Source organism: Pyricularia grisea (assembly GCF_004355905.1).
Source record: "Pyricularia grisea strain NI907 chromosome V map unlocalized Pyricularia_grisea_NI907_Scaffold_10, whole genome shotgun sequence".
In the NCBI taxonomy this organism is placed as follows: domain Eukaryota; kingdom Fungi; phylum Ascomycota; class Sordariomycetes; order Magnaporthales; family Pyriculariaceae; genus Pyricularia; species Pyricularia grisea.
Window position 1 is genome coordinate 506,431 of NW_022156722.1, and position 16,147 is coordinate 522,577.

Genomic DNA, 16,147 nt, shown 5'->3' on the forward strand with positions numbered 1-16,147 from the left:
TGGATATATTTAGATAGAGACACCAGGATAGACTTGATTACGCCATCATGGCAGTATTAATCATCACCAAAAAAATCATTTCATGAACCGCACGCACATCTTTTTGAGCCAACCCACAGGGTATATATAGTCTCCAACAGCATGAATATCGAGTGCCTTGCCGCCCTAGAATTCACTTCATAGAACCTAGAAGGACCGCCATCCTCACCACCCTCATCCCAGTCACCCCCTTGCAGCAACCCCATCACTCGGCGTCCCTTGAAGCTTTACGGCACCAGACACAATACACTGGAGATGGCAACCGTGCTGGTTGCTCGAGTCAAAGTCTGTCGTTCATTCAATCCAAGGGAAATGCAGTTGTTTGTCATAAGTTGCACGGTTGTAAATGGTACAATATTTGGCATGTAAGTATTGGTTTGTTCTATACAGGCGTATCTGAGGTTGTGAATAGGCAGAGTAGTAGTAAAGGCTTGGACCAATCGTGTCAATTTGAAAAAAAAAGTGCAAAGTTTAATTGCTATTGGTATCGAGAAAAGTTTAAAAGAGAAAAAAAAAAAATGCAGTATTCCTTCCGATGAAGCCCATCCAGGGTCGATTTTCCCAAGCCGGTTGATGAGATGATGCATGATTCGCTAAAAGATGACAAAGAAAATGCTGACAGTAGAGCAATGACTAAAATGTTGGTAATATGTATAATCATGACAAAAGGAAAATAGGCGTCTTCTGTAAGCTTTGCTGCAAGATTGTCGGAGCAACCTTGGTTTTTTGCGTTCATTTTTTTTGCCGAGTTGAAGTCTTTGTGGGCCAATGGTGTCTTTGCCTGTTTTAGGATTCGGCAGTTGTTCCCCGTTCTTCAGGGGGCTTCTTTATTCTTTCTTCGTCCGAAGAGAGTGTTTTTTCTCCTGACACCGGAGGCTCCATCGGCTTCGGCCGGGTTACCACCTTCGGTTTCGATCCTCCTTGCCTCTTTGAGCGCCTCCTTTCTTTCAAGACGTCGCTCTTCAATGGTTTCCTGGCTCAGGTGCCCAAAGCCATTGCGCCTCCGGAAGGTGGCCTCAATGACCAAGTTGCAGTCAAGCAGCCTACGAGGCAGTGCTTGAACAACCCCAAACATCTCCATCGGGTCCTGAACTGCGCGGATCTCGTTTTCTCCCAGCTTGAAGATCCCAAGCGCCACACGGAACAGTGTACGGCTGCCCTCGTAGAAGAAAACATCCCAAACACGTAGCGTCGTCTCTATCGGCAGGGTTCCGATGAAGCACGACATGAACCAGGCCGTCATGCACAAGGTGATTGGGGGAAGGCGATCAGACGGCGCGACAGCAGCACCCTTGCCTGTCTTCCGCGACGATTTCTTGCCCTTGGCGGCGCCGTTGCCTTGGGTTTGTGGACGAGGGGCTTCACCGTCGAGCTCGCTTCCAACCTTGGCCCATACTCCCGGCATAGAGTCCTTTACGGCGCCCATAAGAACTCCCAAGTCAACTTTGGATCCCTCGAGCGACATTTCGTGTGTTCCGGGCAGGTGCAAGATGGTGATGACGTTCAGCAGCCAAAAAGCCTGCTCCTCTGTTTCCACGAACAATAGTAAAAGGCCAGCCAGGAAGTTCAGACTCTGGCAATATCCGATCTGAGGGTTATAGATGGCGAATGCAAGCAACACCCTTCGCAGGCTGCTAATGATCTTGGGTTCTCCAGTTCCGCTCTCCGTACCTTCGCTGTCTTCAGGTTCGGCGGTCGAGAATCGGAAGCTCGCATTATCCGGAAACGTGCGATGTAAATCACGCTCGATTGCCTCGACGTCGACCTCCTTCGGCTCACCTGGTTTCTGGGAGCGCTTTATGAGGTCGTCATAGACGCCAGCGTGCTTCGCAAGAATGCTTGGGCCTCCTGCGTAGTAGAACCATGCGGCGCCCCGCCATTCTGGCGGTATACCTTTGCGAATGAAACGCTTAGTTTTAGCAGTGCGCGGAGGGAACCTATCGGGCTGGTCTGCAATCAGGCCAGAATCCTTGAGGTACGCCGCCCACTTCTTCTTCCTGCGAGCAAGATACGCGCTATACTGCGCGTCCCAGGCATCGTACTGTTCGCGTGAAATATACTGGTTGTGTTTTCTGAACCCATACCGATCACGAGAGGAAGGATCATCTTCCTCGGGTGCGGAGAAAAGTTGATTGTTCGTGTTGGTGGAAGTTATAGGTGATGTTTCTGTCTGTACTGTTGCAGGAATTGGTGGCTCATCGTTGGACAGGACGGTCGTGAGATCTGGGCTCGAAACCGAGGTCCTAGGTCCTTTGGTTAATGACGGGGTTGATCTGTGTGTACGCGTCGACTTGGTGCTGACGTTTCGTCCAATCATGGAGTTGTCGTCAGTGTCCAGAAGCTTGGCAGAATCGTGTTTGCTGCTGGATGAATCGGTCGCCTTGTGCGGAATCTGTCTGACAGGGTCACTGGGTTCTGTATGGTTAGGGCCCGGAGCATCAGAGTCGGAGTGCGGAAGCCCAGAGTTCCTGAAGAAAGCCGCCGAGTCCCGGACGAGGAATGGCCTATCACCATTGTTTTCTGCCAGTACCTTGCCCGGCAGTGGCAAGGAATCGTCCATAGCCTCGCGAATTTGCGTTCCAACGTTGCCATGGGTCCTCGAAGAATTCCTTGAGAGGGCTAGGGAGCGAGAAGTCGAACGGCTACGATTCCTGACACTGCTCCCCCTTCTGGGGCTATCGATATCGTTATCCTCGGCACCCGTCGAGTCCGCAAATCCTTTTTCGTACATGCCCATGACGTCTTCTACGCTCAGTCCATTGTCATCCGTGCCATGGCCGTGCCCGGACACGGAGATTGATGTTTTGGAGCTGTTCTTTGTGTGTATGCTACTCCTCTCGGTTCCACCATTGGAGTACATAGTCCCCTGTGTCGTCGAGCCTGTAAGCTGAGAACGGTAACTGGAGCGCATTTCCTCTTCGTCAACGGCCCATGGTGCAGGTTCCCTGCCATGACCGGTTAAGCTCGGTTGCTTCTTCAATGAACCATTGCTCTCCTCACGCCTGTATGCCATCTGTGGCCTTGATAGGCCCGGGGAAATCATGCCATTTGAAGAGCTTGAGCCGGGTGCCGGCATTGTGGTCGTTGCTGTGCGTGGCATGGTTCGGTAGGCGACATTGAGGCGGTCGTTCGAAGGCCGGGTACGAGTGCTCGGTATCGAAGAATATGTGGCGGCGGACTTGGCGGAGGAGACAGACGGACCTCTCTGCCGTGGCCAAGCAGACATTTGAGGGGCATTTATTTGACTATTACCACTATAGGCCTCGTCTTGGTCGAGGTGTCCGGTTGGGCGGGGGTTAGACGGCAACGTCTGCATGTTAGGCCGGGAAACGCTCGGCTTGCGAGGCCGTGAAAAGTTTTCAACGGCCATTGTTGAATCCTCACCCGCTCGGCTACTAGACGGCCGGGACGAAGGTGGTGTGCTTGGTCGATATGTGACAGGACCGGGTGGCTGATTTGCTGACGTAAAAGTAAAATAGGGGCTTTGGGGACTGCTGGCAGGCGCAGCCGTATTCGTTTTACTGGTGTAAAAATCTTCCTGCTCGAGATCTGGGAACTCGGGTATGCCTGGGGAAGATGGCTGAAGTGGTCGTTGATACGGGGGTGCTGGTACAGCCGAATCCAAAAGGGGAGGATGGGAGCTGAGACCGGGGAAACGGGACGAGGTTTGCGAGTGATGGGACGCGAATGATTTTCGAGTTGGGGATTGCAGCGGCGTTGTCGGGGCTGACAAGGAGGTAGACGACGACGTAGTTGGGGATCTCACGTTATTGTTAAATTTAGCAGAGGTGGGAATTGGGGTCTCGTAAGAGGTGTTGGTAGAGATTGTGGTAATGCTGCCCCCAAAAGAATTGTTGCTGACGCCGGTTAGGGAGGGCCATTCGGGTGATATTGGCGGCGACGCGGGTATTGTCAAGGGCGGCGGCGGCGTGTGGAATTGAGTCGGGTTTCTATCGGATGACGTGAATACATCTTGATACAAAAAGGAGTCGCCATATTGATCAGAATAGCCATGCCGAGAATGCAAAGGTTGCTGATGGAAGCCCCGTGCAAGGGCATGAATGGTTGACTCGTGGGGCTGCCCTGGCACTTCTGAGGCGTTCGCCTGTTTCGTCGTGGGTCGCTGTCGCAGACGGTTGGCGTTGGCGTGCCAGTGGGAGTGGTGCTGGGGCTGGGCCTGCTGCAGGTGGTTCTGGGACTGGTACTGGTACTGCTGAGCCTGGTGCTGTTGCGGTTGCTGGTGCTGCTGCATCTGTTCGCTACGGTAGGAATTGTTGCCGGTCAGGCTGGAACCCCGAGGAGGTAAAAATGCTGCACCGACGAGACCAGGGCCGGAATCTGTATTTTTGTTTCCATCCGGATTTGCACTCGTCGGTGCGATGCGAAGGACTCGTCGCTTGGACCTAGACCGGACGGCATTGTTGTTGGCTGTGCTGATTTTGCTGGTTCCCTCCTCTCCGTCGGCCGCATAAACATCATCCGACTCGTACCCTGACCAGCTTGACATTTTCGTGTCTGCGCCTCTGGCAGCCAAGAAAGACTTTTTTTTTTTTTTTTGTTTGGTAAGTTGAGGATTGTTACCGTGGTCGCGCTGTACTTTGCTGTGCTGAGCACGACGGTCCCCTGTCAGCACTCACTCACTCACTGCAAAGCAACAACAGCGCCTCTCTCGACTACTACGAGGGTGGTGTTGTTGTTGGGAGCGGCACAACCGCAGCACACGCTGATGAGTCGGTAGCAAACGCCAGCTGCAACATCTCTCGCCTGGAGGTATGTTTTGAAGGATGTTCTAGAGGATTTGTGCACCAGCACAAGGATTCGGTGACGGACCGTCACTGGGTTTTCTTCAATTGTGGGCTGCTCCTGACTCCCGAGTCGTATCGGGGGGCCCTGTTGTCTTCCCGGTTATTTGTCTTGTACTGTACTGTGCTGTACTGTACTGTACAGTAAAAGTACGCTAACCGATGAGCAAACGAACACAAATAATAACATTCATCCTCCGGTTATGACACATGCACACAAAATGTAAATAATAAAATCAAAGAGGGAAAAAAAAATGTTCGACGCGGTTCAATTCCCCCCTGCCCAAGGCAAGCTTGGTAAAAATGCCTACTCTAGGTAAAGGCAGGTTACTGCGGTGTTCCATCAGGGCAATCAAATTATTCAAATCTCTTTCCTGCTCCATCCACTATTTTCTTTCCCCTGGCCCCGGCCCAAATGTTTCCCCCCACTAGGACACCCCTGTCCAAAAATTCCCGCCCAAAACAACAAGTCCCCACGCTCTCGCTTCCATCCCAACAACGACCGGATGACAGACAGGTGGTAAACCAGCCATAGAATCCAAGAGATCGACAATCTTTTTCTCTCCAAAAGGAGACCTAGCAAAGCCGCGGCGCTCAATTCGAGGCTAGCATCGTAAACCAGCCGGATCCCGACAAGTCGGGCGGAAGTTGTTGGTATGGGTAGTACGGTAGTATCACCACTAAAAAAAAACTTCGCTTGGCCGGCTTCTAGCTGGTTGTTGTCTTTTCCCATGTGCCGTCGTCAGCCAGTTCCTGCGGGGTCTTTGCATGTGTGGCCGGCCCGCGACAAGCAAACACCACAGATGAGGATTGTCAATCCGTTCCGTAAATTGGACCCAGTATGACAAGCAGCCCGCTAGGGCGCTACCCATCGCTCGAGTCCGTACTAGCAAGGCTTCGAGGTCATCTAGGTTGAGTGTGATCATTTCTTTTTGCAGCCATAACTACAGGAATCCTTTACTACTGTACCGATTAGCTCGCTTACGAAATATCTACGTTGAGTGCCTGCCGAATCCGCACCTCGCCTAACAACCGTTAGGTATGGAGTAAATATTTCATTTTCGATTTGTCTACCGTGCCAACAAAGCGAAGCTACTGATATTGGATTCCTTCGATACCTGGCTGGTCCGTCGGTGTCGTAGCGACGCAAGGAACAAAGTTTACCATAACCACGTACTCGTACCCGTTATGAAGTAAGCTTATCCGCAAAGGGACATGAACGCACGGCCAAACCTAGGTAGATAACTACCTAAACCTACCAAATACAATACCACATAACCTTCATAAAAATGAGGCCTTTCTTGGCAGGCACGCGACTTTGCGCTGCGATTACCTGATGAGGATAGAACATGATCTGCAGTATTGCTCTCCCCCCATTCCGGAAAACCCGGGAAAACTCATGTCTAGAGATTGATTTACATCTTTGTGCAGTCTTGGTGCAAGTCAATGAGTTAGTTTTTGTTCGCCCCTGGCCTGTCTTCCCCTTCGAGTCTGCCCAAAGTTGGGTTTCAAGATTAAAGCGCACGCTCGACCTGAAGCAGCCGAGATGCGAGCTTCCCATGATTGATTGATTGATTGATTGACAGGTCCTCCCGTACTGCCCCACTCACCCGGGGGCGGCGACCAACTTTTCCCCTTTGCCTAGAAATCTGTCTCAAATTCGCCGGTCTGAGCGGCGGTTATTGATGACAACCACCACGTATACCTTGCCAGCCATGATCTAACCCAAGCGAAAACCTCGCTCTTTCAAGTTCCCTTACGTCTATCATAGGTCTCAGCTCCGCAAGATTACCTCTTTCCCGCAGCCGCCTCCGAAATTGCGGTGGATGTACAGTACGTTTTGTACCCTTAGCAAACGGTAGCGAATTAAATCAGGGTTTCGGCAAGCACCCGATCTAGGAAGAGGATTGCCGAGATGATTTATGGGATCTTGAACGGTGAGAGAACAATTCCGTCGGTGGAGATTCAAACTTCAATGTTTACTTGGGTTTGAAAAGTCTGTTTCTCCACTCCAGTAACGAGCTCTCGGGGCTCCCGGGGGTTGCGATCCGGAATTAGTTAGATACTTGGCTCAATAGAGGGAGAAAAAAAAAACGTGGTAACGGCTGTTTTCCCCACTCGGTGCCCCTTCCTCCACATATTCAAGCCTGTCGCAGCATACAGTACAACTTGTTGCACTTTGCCCTTTAGTCGTCTCCTGCCTACCTACTTTGATGCAGTTTTCAATTCTGTCAAAATGCCTTGATGCGTAGGTGTGCTTGATGGTTTAACTATTGACCGAAATTTTCGATGGCATCAGTGGCACAACCTTACTTTTGACATTCGCCCCATTCGGGGTCCGGCCCTACGTTAGCGGGTGCTCGACTCTCCGAGTGGCTTTTGTGACGGGATGACAGCCTCGACAAAACAAACACTTTAATACGGTTGGGCAATCGTGGCTTGGGCCGCAACAAAGGGGCGAAAGAAAAGAAAAGAATTCAAGAAAACTTTTTTCTTACAACAGGTCTGATATATATTCGACCCTTATACTGCTGTTGCTAACCGCGAGGTAAACGACCAAACCTTTCAAAGTCGTCATCTAACCTGAAAGGTAAAAGTATCGTTGATTTGCTGAGAGAGCTAATTAGCTTACTACTAATGATCAAAAACAGCATTCGTTGACTGACTGTGCCCTCATCAAGGTTGTATCGGGCGGACCTAGGCGCAGGTGCCTTCTTATTATTAGGCAGTTAAAGCCCTTATCTTTCTGATATTTGCCCTGAGAACATGGTGCGTGCGCACGACTTACATTCTGCCAAATGGTCGCGTTGGCTCAGATACCCGTTTCACTGGCCAATTCCCTTTGTTTGTGCGAGCTCTGTGAGGACGGGAGATGTTTTATTGGAACCACGCGCTGCGACGCGAAGTTTGGCGTTTTGACCGAGGTCTCAATTTACTCCTCTCTACTACAGTACCTAGGTACCTTGAGTACGTACCTCCCTTGCAAAGCACACCTTACCGGTACTCTTGCTGATCCACTGCGGCTTCCATTACGTGCAGCAGAGTTGCGTATTGTACTCCGTAACTCCGTCTCCGTACTTTGGGCTACTATTCGACAATTATCTCCACTGCGATCAATTCCTAGAATGTCGGTCAACTGTATGCACCCTAGGTACAGACGGAAAATATCCAGCCGTGATATCCAACTGAGACCGACCACGACGTCAATTGCGATAACTGCGATAACCCCGCCTGAGGTACACGGAGCTTTCCAGCACGTGGGCCAAAGCTGTCTATTTTGACCAATCACATCGCCGATTATTTAGGTACCTAGCTACCTAACTACCTGCTTTTGTTGCTTACGGAGTACCTCGTTGCTTGGCTGGTCTTGCCTCTCTCGGGTCAGATCCAGCTCGAGCACAACAAGCAAAGCGGGGAGGCAAGTACGAAGTGCCTACTGTAAATAGACGCTCGCAAAGTGTCTGTGCATGCTGGACTTGCTTTTTTATCCCCCAAACCTCCCTTTGAATTGCTTGTGCCGTGTGTGGCGTCTGTCGACCCTAGTCTGCAGCTCAAATCCCCCAGCCACCCAAAAGATGAGAAATCGGTACCTTAGCCACCAGGCAAACATGCAGTTACTCCATGGATTACCGGTAACCTTTCCATCAAACATGATTGCGCACGCAACATCCCATCCACTTCTCCACATTCATCCCAGCCTGCCCGGATCTCAGGAGCTTGGACCCTATCACTCCAAGGTGGGTCCAGGATGGAGGTACCAGATACCGTCATCTTGACGATTACTTTGGAACAATTCCAGGTCACCCGAAACTTTGGCCCGATTTACCTACGGGTGCTTTGGCAAGTCTCTAGAAGTAGAGGCGCAGCCGGGGCATGGCAGCAACAGCTTATAGCCAACCTAGACGCAAGCAAGCGCTTGGTGAGGGGAGCTGGAGCTAGCTTCCCCTCGTCTCCCTCTGTCTCTCTCCCTCTGCGCCCGTCTGTCTGTTCCCCCTCTGGCTTGCTGCGCAACCCACCTCTCTCCCTTTTTTGGCACTTTGCGCAACAGCTTACCCCTGGACCTCCCACACATTCGACCAAAAACACCCCCGACCTTCCACCCGTCTCTAGCTGTTCTTCCTTCTTTTCCCCCGTATAACACCCAGTTTTTCACTCGCACCTGCTTCTCCTCTTGCCGGTTGCAGTTCAAACAGCTTCGCCTAGACACATACACTACCAATTGACTTTTACTTTTTTTTTCATCATTCACCATGTCCCGCAAGCGAAAGCAAGATGAGGAGCTTGTTTCTCTCCCCAGTGATGACGAGGAGGAAGAAGAGTAAGTAGATCATACGCTGTACCCCTATTCACTCTTTTTTTTCTCTTCTTCTCGTTATGCGCTGCCTATGCGCTGGAATGGATCAGGTTTGCGCTCAGAGAGGAGGGCGTTGCTCCTCAGGAGACAATCCATACCCAAAAGTCCCATCTTGACAATTTTTACATGCGTCATCTTTACTCTCGGGGCCCAGAGAGTTTTCGCCATTGCGCCATGCTACCGGGCGCAATTTGGTTCTAATGATATTCGTCTGCTAGATATGTGAGCGAAGAGGATGAAGAGGAACATGATGATGATGGCGAAGAGGAAGAAGAAGAGGAGGAGGATGCAGAGGAGAACGGCGATGAAGCCGGTGAGAATGGCACGACCGGTACGTTGACTTGCGACTTGCGCATTCGAGCCCTCAACAAGTTTCCCTACAATCTCTTCCTACCCGAAGCAATCCGCTGACTGGCGCCTCCTTGCAGACCATGCCCCTCCAAGCAAGAAACAAAAGACAGCTGTCGCTTCGGATGAAAAGGCGCCCAACAACGAAGCCGAAGATGACGACGCCGAAGAGGAGAACGGTGATGATGCTGCCGAAGAGAACGGCGAGAACGGAGAGGAGGCTGAAGATGACGACGATGCGGCCGAAGACGCTGCGGATGACGTTCCTGCCAAGGGTACTCCTGCTAAGGTCTCCAAAGGAGCTGCCGAGGACGGAGACTCGTACGCTGAAGTCGCGGCGACTGGTGAAGGCGATGACAAGGCGGATTAGGCAGGATACTTGTTGGTATTTACTCGACATGTTCCGTTCTCTTTCTCAGATCTTTGGTGCAATTTACCTAGCTTTGTCTGCTGTCTACACAATTAAGTGCGCGATGGTTCTGAAAACATGCAATGTCTCGTTTTCCCCTTAGTAAAACAGCAACAATTTCTCAATATAGCTTAATGGCCTTCCAGTGTGGGTTGAAGTTGTTGCTTTCGTAGTGACAAAAGTGCTGTCGAGTTGATCTCATCCATATTGCTTGTTTACGCATCGGTTGTTAGGTGGTTGGATCCGTTCACAAAGAAACGACAGACTCTGATGATCATGTCAATTGTCGTTGAAAGGGGCGTCGTGGTTATTTATTTTGAGCCTCAATCAAGCTGCTGGGTCTTTATGGGGCCAAGTCAGGCATCCATCCATATCTACCTCCGCAGCTCTGCTGCACCGAGGCCCAATGCCCACCCCCCACACCTGGAGCTAAGGTACGAAAAGCTATTTCCGTAGCTGGAGCTGTCAGGTGAGTGAAAGTTCATACAGACATGCATACTCCCTCCCTCCTGCCTTTGCCTCCCTCTTCTTGTCCTCGCTTAACTGTTGGAACTTGGGAAGCCGCCCCGATGATGCGTATTGCCTGAAGAACAAGCATTAGATCGGCTGGTTGCATACATGAACTACCTAGGTAGGTGTTTAGTGGGATAGAATATGTCTTGATTTTTTGCTCTTGGTGTACATGGCTACCTGAGGTATTCTTGATCGTTCGTGTCTCTGGCAGCTCTGATTTCGTCTTCTGCCAAGATAATGAAAACATCCGAGAGTTTATTCGTATTTGATATTTGCTAGAGGTTACCGGACTCACCGGAAATGGTATAATATGTACCTTTGAGGTCAGTCCCCTTCCTAAAAGGACATCGGTGGGTGATTTATATATTTGCGCTGGCACTGGACTTGGGGATTTGCGGTTCCGGACACCATGAAAACGTCCATTTTTGAGTGCTCTCACTCTTTCTTCCGAGTTTTTTTTTTCTTTTATCATACGTAGATACCACCTGTGCAGCAAACAGATTAGCCTGTGGAACCATGCCGCCAAGTCGATCCGTCTCCCCCCTCTCTTTCATTCAAGATGCCTAGAAGGCCTCCTTCTCATCATTATTGAATTTGTCTCGATCAGTGGCTTCAATCTCGCTCGACAGATTCTTTATTAGCATACCATCAGTTTCGGTGTCAATCAACAGAAATTCAATAGCAAAAAGAAAGATGAAAACATCGGCTCTGTATAGTGTTGGTCGAGAATACAGGTCGATGGTGCTGCTTGATTTACTCACAAGGCCATTCACTCCATTTATCCTTCTTTTTGCCAAAGGTACGCTGAGATCACCCGAAAATCCATGCCTGATCACGCCGTCAAGAGCACTATGCCAACGTTGAGCATATACCTTTTTTTTCTCTTAAAAGATCAATAAAGGTGAGTTAACCACATGGCTACTCAAACCTCGAGATACACTCACCCGACAACATGACCCCATGACATCGTCACCACCAGACTCACCAGACTCACCAGACTCGGGTTATCTAGCAAGACGACGCCGAGCGGTCAGCTTGCAGAACCACCAAAACCTGAGTGGTGCAATAGTGCCGGCTTCATGGAAAATTTTGCCGCGCTGTTTGTAAAAAAAAAAAAAAAAAAAAAAAAAAAACGCTTTCCCCGACCACTGGGACGAAAGCTCGGAAACTGTAAATTTGTGGCATCGGCTCGGCCTTGGGCCGCTGTCCTTCAGGGGGAAACGGACAAGTCGCTGGTAATCAGTGATTCAAAGTTTGAAGACACAGCCTCGTCTCCCTCCGCTGCTGTCGGTCTGCTGCTGCTGCTGCTGCTGCTCGTTCAATGCCACTCTCCCCCTTCGATGTGCGTCGAGCGCAGACTACACAGCCGCTCGCTGATTTCCCAACCCAAAGCAACCAGGAGTAAAACGATATGATGCTCCCTGTAGTCCAGAAGTATAAGCCCACCTCGAGGCAGCGTCTTGACTTCATGACGCCACCTTGGACCAAACTCAGCATGTCGACTTCTGGACCACTGGTGGTATGACCCGCCGTGTTCAACAAAGTCCGGCTTCCGGGGTGGTGAAAAGGCGGCTGACATGGTAACACCATTCACAGCACCTACAACTGCGAAGCTGGCGGGAGACACTCCGCTCACCCACAACGACGCCGACAGGCAGGCAGAATCAACGAATCTTCGAGGGGGGGAGAGCCGAGTAGAAGCCTACAGCCGCATTTGGGGGGGCCTTTTGGACAGACTATTCGTCTCTTGCGATGCCACCTAAGGGTATCACCGCCCTAAATGGTGATGAGGCAGCCAGCCGCCAGCTGTCACAGGTCACGCCGCTTGGAGGAAGGAGGATGCCGCTGGGTTTGTGTGCGTGTGTGCCAGAGTGATGGCGTCTTCAATGATCGGTCTGAATGGACACTGCTTGCCATTGACAAAGATCAGTGGGGTCTCAACTTCCGCTAGGGAACAAAGAGCCGGTCTTGCTCAAGGATCACGATCCTCGCCCCTGCATACTCCGGACAAACAGCAGTGTAAAGCCCTGACTAGCTCTAGCTATTCGGCCATGACCAACCAACATTCGACTTTGGGTTCGTGGATGATTCAGTTTGCGTGGGGGACAGCACAAGGTTGTTTTTCGCTCGGGTGTAGAAGACAAAAAAAAAAAAAAAAAAAAAAAAACACTCGACCAATCTAGGTCCGCCGGCAAATTTGACAGTTTCGGGCTAATTACTCGTTTATCAAACCTTTTTGTACCACATGCGAGATGCGAGAATGGGTGGCGAAGAGAGGCTGTATAAGATATTCATGGCTTTGTTGGAGTCGGGGGATATTGCCCGAGTTATCATGGGGGCTTGAATCAGAGCAAGACAAAAAGCCTCGTTCATTAACTTTTGTTTCCATGCGGGTTGAATCAGTTGTGGCTTGATGGGATGTAAACATCAGCCGTCCCGAACCATCGTAGGGCTTGTTATCATGTTTGATGTTCAGGCGTATTCATCAATCGCAAATGACTGCAAGCTGCGATGAATGCCACCACATGTGAATTGTCTCTCTCTTTCATTGCTTCAATCCACTACCCAAAAATGGGCTCATCGAATGCCCTTCGGTCCTAATCGTAAGGAGAAGGGTATACGAGCTCTGAATAGCTAGCTGATGGTGCCTGGGCTTTGTGTCCTGGGATTTGTACCTTCAAAGTAACTATAAAGTAAATCAATAAAAAATAGCTCGTCTAGGTACGCCTTTTGTAACAGCCCAAAACCAACAAAACCCAGCACACGGAAACTCCTTGGCCATAATACAATATACACGGCTTTATTATGCGCAGCAAAAAAAAACTAGCCACAAGGCCAAATTTAGGCAGCAGCTTTACCTGCAGTGTTGTCGACAATGATACCAACACCAGCAGCGGGAGTGCCCATCTGTATCTTGGGACCTTTGGTTAGGGCCTTCTCGGCGTAGTTTAATGCAGCTTGAAAGCCTTCGTTCTGCCTCTTTTGTAGAGGAGCCGAAGCGGACTCCTCCTCTTCTTCCGCGTCCTCCTCCTCGACCTCAACTTTCTCCGAGCGGGGCCCTAATGGGGCTGAACCGGGTAATGGGAGAGATGCCTAGTTCTCCAGTGAGGGTTACTGTCAGCCTGCAGTTACATTGTACGGCTTTTCAAACACTGCAAATGGGTGAAGAAGCCACAAAGAACACATGATGGACGGAAAGGGTTATAATGTGGAAAGCCTACCTTCTCATTGAGAATACCGGTGTCGACGGCCTTGGCACCCAAGCCGAGACCCTGCTGCTGAGTTGTGGCGGCCTGGCTGCTGGTGGCAGGCTGAGCAGCACCCTCAGTAGCGGCAGCACGTGTAGCACCGGCGGCAGCGGCACCTTGCAGGGTGTTGATGATGGACTCAACACTATTTTTGGCGGCTCCTTCGAATTCAATAGCACCATCACCGACCACCAGGGCGGGGGAGTAAGCGCCGAGGTTGATGTTAAGCGGGAGCGGGGCGGCGTTGACGACGACGCAGATGGCGGCCAAGCTGAGGAGGTACGATTGAGAGACCATGATGACGGTTTGTTTTGTTTGATGTGTATAAGATATTAGGTGGGCCAAGGCTACGTAGAGCTAGTTGGTGTCGATAACGAGAGACACTGTCTCAACTGTTGGAGCCCAGCTCGGAAGAAGGGTTATAGAAGCCGAAGACCGGACGGATATTAGAGCTGCACCACCAGGGAGTAGAGACTTTTGGGCTGATGGATGTCCGGAAACTAAGAAACGAAGAAGGGTTGGAGCAAAGAAAGGAAAGACGGAGAGAAGAGACACGAGGAGAAATAGAAAACAAAACCTAAAGAACAGAACATTCAGATGGGGGAGGACATGGGAGCTTTTAGATTCGCATGAATCGTTCCTCGCCAGCCAGCGGAGAGAGAGAAAGCCTGGGCAGAAGAGAAGAAAATAAAATAACTACAACGACCATTGCCCATCCTGGAGCGTAAAGGTCTAACCTATTCGGCAGCCAAAAGGGATTGTCGCCATCCGGGAACGACGTCGCGCTCACGGTGCACATGCTACCAGGTGCGGCAGCGCCAAGAGATGCCAATTGTCTGGGCTTTGGTATCAAGCCTTTGTAGGTCCCGCTGCCGAGCTGGGGTGTCGTTGGTGTAGTGGTGGGGCCTGTGATATTTTCCGGGGGTAGTTGACAGCGGTTACCCTGGAAAGGCCAGGGTTTCTATTGAAACACGGATAATAAGCGGGGGCCTAAAGGCTGAGAGGAGGTACTCCGACTGGAACTTATTTCGCAGTGAGGGCAAGGGAGGGGGATGGATGGATATTCACGAGTCCATCACAAAAATGGCAGCTTGTTTACATGCGTGATGGCAGGTGGCGCAAGCTTTTCAGCTCTCACCAGCGGGCTACACGACGCGCCCATTACAGACTGGGATGGCTACATGCATGCAGTACCAGGAGTAGAGCGGAACTCTGAGCTATGTTGGATGCCAGTGAGCTTTATCTTCACCTTCGCTCTAGTGTAGATGGGATGGACTTGACTTCAATCATCAGTCATGAAGTGCAGTACGCGCGATGTGAAATAGAGAGGGGTAGGTCAGTCAAGGTAAGGTAGGTACGGAAGGTACGGAAGGTACCTCGGACGGGGCACTTTCCTCCAAGGCATAACCGTAACTAGTCCATACCTTGGGCAAGTGGTAGGTAAAATTCCTCAGTAGGTAAGTACGCAAATACAGAAATACAACCTCGGGTGTCAGGGGGGTACTACAATAGGAAAGAGCGACCTAGGGTTGTGGTCCACCACGTTTCAATGCTGGTTCCCTTTTTCTCAATCAACAATTGCAGGCAAATATGGCGAATTGATTTAAATTCCCATCATTATCAGACCTGGTCTCTCGAGTGCCTGCAAAAAGATCAAGATCAAGATCAAGCATTGATGAACTTGGCTTTCTTTCTTGGGCTTCTTTGCTTTTCTCGGCCAGCTTGGATTTGTCGATCGAAGGGGGCAAGTGTTGCATTATTCAGACGTTACTCCGTATGGCCAAGACAATGCCTAGGCCAGTAAAAAATGCTTGACACTAACCATCCCGATTTCTTCTTGGCGTGCTTTGAAGTTCTTGGTTATGGAAGTCATAGTCGAGGAGGGCCCTGGTGTACCACCGTTGTTTTCTTTTGCTTTATCCAGCAATAGTACGCAGATTAATAATATCTGCTTAGAGGAGCCGGTTATAATTGTAAACAAAGAGGAGGGAGGACATGTTGATTGTGCAACAGACTGACACTCTGCCAAGAGTTTTCTTCATACCTAGCGAGTCACGTCCAGGACTGCCCTTGTCAAGAGATTTGTTCGCCCCGATACGTTCCTGGTTATTTGCAAATCAATGGTTTGAATTGAGTTTTCTCTTGCTGTTTTTTCTTTGTCAAGCCAGTAGGAGCACTTTCTTTCTATTTTGCTTTCACGTGTCGCCATCCACACTTCCAACCCCATGGGGGGCCTCATGGGCCTAATTGAGGAAGAAAACGCGACAGGTATTTGAGGCTGAGAGAAGAGAGCCTTGTTTTCATCCAAGCTCCACGCTTGGTGCTGATCTTGCAACACCTAGCCGCCGAATTTTGCAAATCCTATCTCTTTTCGTCTGTTCTGGGACAAATCAATTTTTTAGTTCTCCCTCTTTTTTTTTTTCTTTGTTTGTAG

The 16,147-nt window shown here is 50.3% G+C and overlaps 4 protein-coding genes across 4 annotated transcripts; 2 read left to right on the top strand and 2 right to left on the bottom strand.

Annotated features, from left to right (window-relative positions):
- Nucleotides 1-853: 853 nt before the first annotated feature.
- On the bottom strand, nucleotides 854-4,546 carry PgNI_11680 (uncharacterized protein; the record flags this gene model as incomplete). The annotated part of the gene is made up of 1 exon (XM_031131645.1): nucleotides 854-4,546. The coding sequence occupies one exon, from the start codon at nucleotides 4,544-4,546 to the stop codon at nucleotides 854-856; it is 3,693 nt and encodes a 1,230-aa protein (XP_030976392.1).
- Nucleotides 4,547-8,247: 3,701 nt separating this feature from the next.
- Nucleotides 8,248-10,200, top strand: PgNI_11681 (uncharacterized protein). Its single transcript, XM_031131646.1, has 3 exons — nucleotides 8,248-9,159; nucleotides 9,414-9,526; nucleotides 9,624-10,200. Exons 1-3 carry the CDS (start codon nucleotides 9,092-9,094, stop codon nucleotides 9,911-9,913), a joined length of 471 nt encoding a protein of 156 aa, XP_030976391.1. The 5' UTR covers nucleotides 8,248-9,091; the 3' UTR covers nucleotides 9,914-10,200.
- Nucleotides 10,201-11,876: 1,676 nt separating this feature from the next.
- PgNI_11682 (uncharacterized protein) lies at nucleotides 11,877-12,163 on the top strand (the record flags this gene model as incomplete). The annotated part of the gene is made up of 2 exons (XM_031131647.1): nucleotides 11,877-11,984; nucleotides 12,062-12,163. 2 exons carry the CDS (start codon nucleotides 11,877-11,879, stop codon nucleotides 12,161-12,163), a joined length of 210 nt encoding a protein of 69 aa, XP_030976452.1.
- Nucleotides 12,164-13,088: 925 nt separating this feature from the next.
- PgNI_11683 (uncharacterized protein) lies at nucleotides 13,089-14,536 on the bottom strand. The gene is made up of 2 exons (XM_031131648.1): nucleotides 13,687-14,536; nucleotides 13,089-13,558 (listed from the first exon to the last, which is right to left on the bottom strand). Exons 1-2 carry the CDS (start codon nucleotides 14,008-14,010, stop codon nucleotides 13,307-13,309), a joined length of 576 nt encoding a protein of 191 aa, XP_030976390.1. The 5' UTR covers nucleotides 14,011-14,536; the 3' UTR covers nucleotides 13,089-13,306.
- Nucleotides 14,537-16,147: the final 1,611 nt, after the last annotated feature.